This window comes from Pseudophryne corroboree, chromosome 2, assembly GCF_028390025.1.
Source record: "Pseudophryne corroboree isolate aPseCor3 chromosome 2, aPseCor3.hap2, whole genome shotgun sequence".
NCBI lineage: Eukaryota > Metazoa > Chordata > Amphibia > Anura > Myobatrachidae > Pseudophryne > Pseudophryne corroboree.
The window spans coordinates 346,904,029-346,910,680 of record NC_086445.1 but is presented as its reverse complement, the minus strand read 5'-3'; the positions used below and the strand labels follow the sequence as shown (position 1 = coordinate 346,910,680).

The 6,652-nt window shown below is 41.3% G+C and overlaps 1 protein-coding gene across 1 annotated transcript; it reads left to right on the top strand.

Moving 5' to 3' along the window:
- Nucleotides 1-1,820: 1,820 nt before the first annotated feature.
- LOC135050798 (uncharacterized) lies at nucleotides 1,821-3,563 on the top strand. The gene is made up of 3 exons (XM_063957125.1): nucleotides 1,821-1,923; nucleotides 1,999-2,211; nucleotides 2,829-3,563. The coding sequence occupies exon 3, from the start codon at nucleotides 2,840-2,842 to the stop codon at nucleotides 3,506-3,508; it is 669 nt and encodes a 222-aa protein (XP_063813195.1). The 5' UTR covers nucleotides 1,821-1,923; nucleotides 1,999-2,211; nucleotides 2,829-2,839; the 3' UTR covers nucleotides 3,509-3,563.
- The last annotated feature ends 3,089 nt before the right edge of the window (nucleotides 3,564-6,652 follow it).

Genomic DNA, 6,652 nt, shown 5'->3' with positions numbered 1-6,652 from the left:
AGTTCAATCAAGAATGACATCGAAAGTGTAAAACTGCAACTTTTTGAATTGATTACGACTAATTTACTAAGCTGTCGTATTCGGGTTTTTCTTTTGTTCCGATGTCGATGTCATTCGTGGTTTTCAGCTGTAGAATGCGGCCGATTTTGTTGTTTTGCGGCCGTGTTTGTGGGTTTTTTTTACGACTGCGTCACATGTCTGTTACGGCAGTGATTTTGATATTGCGGCCGCGTTTTTAGTCCTAAGTTTCGCTTTTGTCACGCGTCCGTGATTGGTTGTATTCGTGAAGGAGGAGTGTCTGTGCATATTACTATAAAACCGCCCCAAACACACCGCACCTCGTGGGTTTAGCTAGTGGAGAGGAGAGAGGAAGGTGTATTTGGAGTTGGTGAGTTTGGTGGTGTTTTTGGTGGATTTGGAGAGGAGTTTTGTGATTGTTGAGTGCTGTACTGTGTGTGTAAGTAGTCTTGTCATATTTGTAGTATTGTTTTTTCACAGTTTGTCAACTTTTTTGTCCTTGTTTTTTTTTATAGTCTTTTGTCATTGTTTGTGAGTGAGTGAGTGAGTGAGTGAGTGAGTGAGTGAGTGAGCGTGTGTGTTGGCTGTGTGGTGTGTAGTAGTAGTAGTAGTGGAGGAGTGTGTTTTTTGTATTGATTTTTCTGTGTTTTGTGTCGTTTGTCCTCATGTCAGACTCAGAGGTCAGTGTGGTGGCGGAGGTTAGTGAGGTGGAGGCTGGTAGTGAGGTGGAGGCTGTTAGTGAGGTGGAGGCTGTTAGTGAGGTGGAGGGGGTTAGTGAGAGGGAGGAGGTTAGTGAGGAGGAGGAGGAGGGGGTGCCTGTTGCTGCATTCTCCAGTGATAGTGATGGTGTTGTGGCTCCGCAGCCACGCACCACTACCAAGACTGGCAGGAATATTAAGTTCAGCTATGCTGAAAACATGGCGTTGGTGCGTGAGCTGATGAAGCACCATCGCCAATTGTTTGGTCAGGATGCTGGCAAGGTGTCCTCCCGCAGGAAGTCTGTCCTGTGGGGGCAAGTAATAGTTGCCGTCAATAGTGAGGGTGTGGTGAGGCGGACTGAGGACACGTGTCGCAAGAGGTTCTATGACATAAAGCGGCGTGTCAAGGCCAAGATGGCCAAAGAGGCAAAATCAGCCCGCAAAACCGGAGGTGGCCCCCCTTTCCGGGCAACCTATCGGGAGTGGGAGGAGCCTGTGCGGGCACTGATTCCTGCAGAAGTGGTGTCTGCAACTCATGTCCGGGATTCGGACCGACCCACGCAGGATGGTGAGTTGGATATTTGTTAAATATTGTAAAATGTCCTCAAAATGATAATGTTGTTTTTTTTAAAGGTTAAAGGATGCAAAAATTGTTGGTCATGTATTGCAGGCCTATGCACCCTTAAGGTGTGTTTGTGTTTAGAAACTGCATTTTCCATCTTGCCTTGGCTGTAGCTTTTTATTTTTTATTGGCAAAAACAGGTGCAATGCCTGCTGGTATGTGTATTTGCAATAATTATTATGAGATATTGCTTGGACATCGGTGTTGTATCTAATAGCATTTTTTTTTATTTTATTTTTTTTGAAAAAAAAAAAGGTTTCTACAGATTCAAATAAACATTTTTGTTCAATTTGCAAGTATTCAATCTATGCAATATCTGACACATAATTCTCAAATGTAACAGATTTATTTGGTGCAACACCATGTACATTTTGATATACACCACAAATTAAGGAAGCACGAAGATCTTAAGCAGAAATTAGTTTAATTTACAATACCTAATAGATGGGTACAGTACACTAAGGCTTTGCAGTTAGAATTTTTACACAAAGTATGGTAATAATGTTTTCGCCACTTTTTCAACAGTCCGACAGACCAGCCGGCCAGACAGGCCTCAGACAACTCAGGATGATGCTGGGATTGCAGGTAAGAATTCACTGTAGTCACATATTCTGCAAACACATAGAAGTACAAAATATTAATGTTTATATATTCTCATAGGTTCTGCTTCTGTAAGCCTACCTCCTCTAAGGCGCCCATCACAGGGCTCGGGGCACTTACCCAGGAGGCCAAGTAAGACACGGCGTCTTGGCACGGAATCTGTGGCTCCATCTTCCCCACCCAGGCGGCGCATTTCTGCAGTGTCACCCCAGCCACCACTGGCACTATTGGCGAGTCCACAGAGTGATGAGCCCCGATCACCTCAGTTATCTGGTGAGTCAAAACAGAAACTAAACACATAGCAAATAATCTACACAGTACAGTTACTATGTTGTGAGTTGGAGTTGAGATTACATGTTTGCCATAACAAGCAATGTGATGTTACGTCTTCAATTGTTAAAGGTGCAAATGCTTAATTTTTCAATGTCTTAGTGGTTGATATCGCCAACATCATTTTTAAAAAAGAACATACATTTGTAAATATTTTGACCACACACGTGCACATAAAAAAAATAAAAAAAAATAAATGACTTTTTTCAAAAACACCCTCCACAACATTATAGTGTTCACACACCTCCCCTGTCCGGTATGTAGACTGCTTACTTGCTCCGCTCCTCTGGACTATCCAGGTAAGCAGTCTATATCGTGGACAGGGGAGGTGACATAACACTGTAATGCTGTGGAGGGGAGGTAGTTAGGTGAGGATTCCGCAAGTCTGTCTATGTGCACGCCTGTGATGGTATATATGTTTTTTGAGAACAAACAAATTATAAGTTAAGAAAAACAACTCTAAAAACTTGAGAAATGGAGTATTATGAATGTAGTAATGTTTAGAACTAGCAAATATATTTTTAGAAAAGTAAACATTGCATGTTGGCCACCCCATACAGAGCCAAGCTTGATGGCCGACGTGGACCAGCAGGGACAAGACCAACAGGCAACTTTCACACTGCAACTAACACCTGTTGACCCGAGCCAGCCAATACAGCTGCAGGATATCCCCCAAGCCTCCATGAGTCCACAACTGGCACAAGCTCCACCCCAGCCACAAATACCAGATGACTTTTGGTCCAGTTGGACAAGCCAACAGGCCCAAAGCAATGCCAGCCTGACCGCACATACCCAACACCTTGCCAGTCTGCCCCATCATCTACCGCGCATTAGTCGCAACTCGGGCAGACTGATTGTCCAAGTAGGCCGAATCGCAACATCGATGGAGCAAATACGGGCAGACAACAACCAAATGCTGGCTCATTTAACGCGCATCATTGATGAGCAACAGCGCCACCAACAAACACTCGTACAACTAATACAGCACAACCAGGTTGTGAATGAGTCTTTATCCCGGATTGTAGCCAGCCACACTGCAACCAACACACAACTGAATGCAAGCATAAATAATTTGAGCAACAACATAACATTGATGGCAGCTCAACAAGTGACCTCCAGCTCTGGAACCACGACCCCTATCCAAACGCCAGTAACCTCCCCTGTTCGGCGTTCCTCCCGAGCACGTGCCAGTGAGCCAGCACAAAGCACAGCACCCAGCACACACAAGCGGAAAAAATAAGACTTTTGAAAAATTTGAGTAACGCAATAAAAATTTAGTTTTGTCAAACACACAACTTCCTGTGTCCGTCTCAAACATTGTAGAAGCTGCTATGTATGTATGTATGTTTTTCATGGGTAATGTCTGAAAATGTATTGATAACATAAACTAAGTACAATGTACACACCACTATAAACAACAAACAGTAAGTAACAAAACACACAATTGATTGTATTGCAAAGTGTTTAGTCAAGGATAATTACATCCTACAAAAACTTACCAGAAAAATACCGCTGGATCACTTCTTGCCGTACCTGCCTCCCTACATATGTACTCACACTGTCACCAGATGTTTCTAACTCCTCTGCTTGCTGACTGCTTTCTCCCTCATCATGTGCCAGATGTTGACTTAAACACAGATTATGGAGAAAACAGCAGCAGAACACAATTCTAGTCACCTTTGAGGGACTATACAACAAAAGGCCTGCAGATTTATCCAGACACCGAAACCGTGACTTCAGCACACCAAAACATCTTTCTATCACATTCCGCGTAGCCTTATGTGCATGATTGTAACTGTGTTCAGCAGGAGAATCAGGTTGGGACAATGGAGTAAGGAGCCAAGAGTAGCAGCCGTAACCCCCATCACCTGAAAAACAGATATAGTCAACATTAGTACATGTGTTAGATTATTCATTCCCCTAGTCAAAACTCGAGTTTGTGGTTAAAAGACATACACACAAAACATTTTAAACATACCCAACAGCCAGCCATCAGGCATTTGTCCGTCCTCAAATTTATCGAAGAGCGATGACTGACTGAGGATGAAGGAGTCATGGCAGCCACCAGGGTAACCTGCAACAACACTCATAATTTTAAAGTTTGCATCACAGACCACCTGGACATTAGTTGATTGGGCCAGATGTCTATTCGTATATATGTATTGGCGGCCCCTAGGTGATCTCAGCTGAACGTGTGTGCAATCTATGGCCCCCAGCACATTGGGCATGCCAGCAAGCTCATAGAAAGCTACCCTGACAGCACGCCACTCCGACTCCTGGGTAGGGAAGCAGATTGAGGCATTAATATGTGGATCCAAGACATCCAAAACCTGAGTGGACATTAAACAAGCTAAGGTGAGTGTCATGTTAGGTATTCTATACAATACTGTGTTGTTTGTACTTACAGAAGCAACACTTAGACATAACCGGCTATGTATTTTTTGACTCACCTGATTCAAATATCTTGAAAAGGTGGGCTGTGAGATACCAATCACGTCGCCTGCCACAGCCTGGAAGCTCCCAGTAGCCATAAAGTGTAACACAGCCAGGAGTTTGTGTAGGCCTGAGACAGAGCGAGAGCGTGCTGTCTCAGGGTCTAGGCCCAGTTTGACAAGGTCATACAGGCGGAAAATGTTGGTTCTATTTAGGCGGAACATCTGTATGACCCTATCATCGGACAATGCGTTTAAGTTTAAACGACCTCTAAAAAAACGAGGCTGGCGCAGCCTCCGCGGCACCTGGACAACCTGCTGACCATGTTCACTTACCTGGGCCTGATTTCTGGAAGCCTCATGGAGCAGTCTAAGGTATCCCACAGCAAACATAAATTCATTGGCACACACCACAGCCGCCATTTCAGAGTGAGAGAATTTCAAAATGTGCCTGGAACACTTTTATAGGGCCAAACATTCAGGTGTGAGTAATGGATAATTGAGTACACATGTAAACACGCTTTTCAAAAGCAGCCGCGTTTTTTTTTAGGACTTTTTTACGAATTGTATTTTTTCACGGCCGCAAATGCATTTTCACGGCAGATATTACAATTACGAATGGTTAGTAAATGACCGAGATTCATATCTAAACAGGCGTATTTTGACCGATGGTGTATTCATTCGTGATTTTTACCTTGAACTTCCAAAATATTACGAATGCCCACATCACTGCCGTGATTTGAGTTTAGTAAATTACCGAGATGACACTTTGATGAAAAAACGGCATCTCGGTCAAAATCGGGAGCTTAGTAAATTTACCCCATAGTATATTAATATTTGAAACAAATATACCAAATTTTTGTATTTTAATTGTTTAATATCAGTAAATTATATATATTATTTAAAGGTATTTCAATGTATAATACGTTAACCGTTGAAAGTTTGAAAAAGTATACGATCATTAATCCGATCGCATTATACCTTTTTTTAGAGACCTACAAACCTGGATGTCTACGATGACAATAGCAACGTTGATATTTCAGATTCTGTACCTAGCTACCAACTTCTAAACCGTAAGTTCGACAGCGACAAATTTGTTATTTATTTTTAAAAAGTTTAAAATGTTTGTACATTGCTCACAAGATTTTAATTTATTGTAAGCATGCGAGCAGTGCCGTCCTACCTCTATGACTGTTTATTAAACAGTTTTGTTACATCATTGTTATTTCCAATTCTAAAGTGCGACAGTATTTGCTACGCTATATAAGAAACTGTTAATAAATAAAAAATAAATAAATTTATTATAAAATGTAAATTTTAATTTATTATAAAATTTAATTTTTCCTGTAATTATATATATGCAGGTTCTGTAAATAATGAGGACTACATCTATATGGGTACATCCGACCCGACTGGTTCAGAATATGTTTTTGGGTGTGACATTGATACATTCCGGAATCATTATCCAACATACCGTGTAGAGCCAGAATCAGAGAACAGCCGTGCGCCAACATACAGCGGGGATACAGGATCAGAGAACAGCTGTGCGTAATCATTGCTAATGAAAAAATGCAGATGAAAATTTTTTTTTAAATCTTTTTAAAAGGTACTTATACGCATACTCTATTGTACATAACCCAACTATACCGGCGGACCAATCAGACAACCAGTGCATCCTAAATGATGTACCAACTCCACCACCGCAAACGCATGATCCTGTAATGGAACAAACACATTTTATACAATGTATGTTTACCAAACAAAGCTATAGATGTAATAGTCTCAAACAATGTTTTTTACACACCGTCAACGTAAACACAACTATATATATATATATATATATATATATATATATATATATATATATATATATACTTTTTATTTTTGTTTATTTTTTTATTACAGCATTTAGGCCTTCTAATGTAGCGACTTGTTACAAGCCATCTATAACA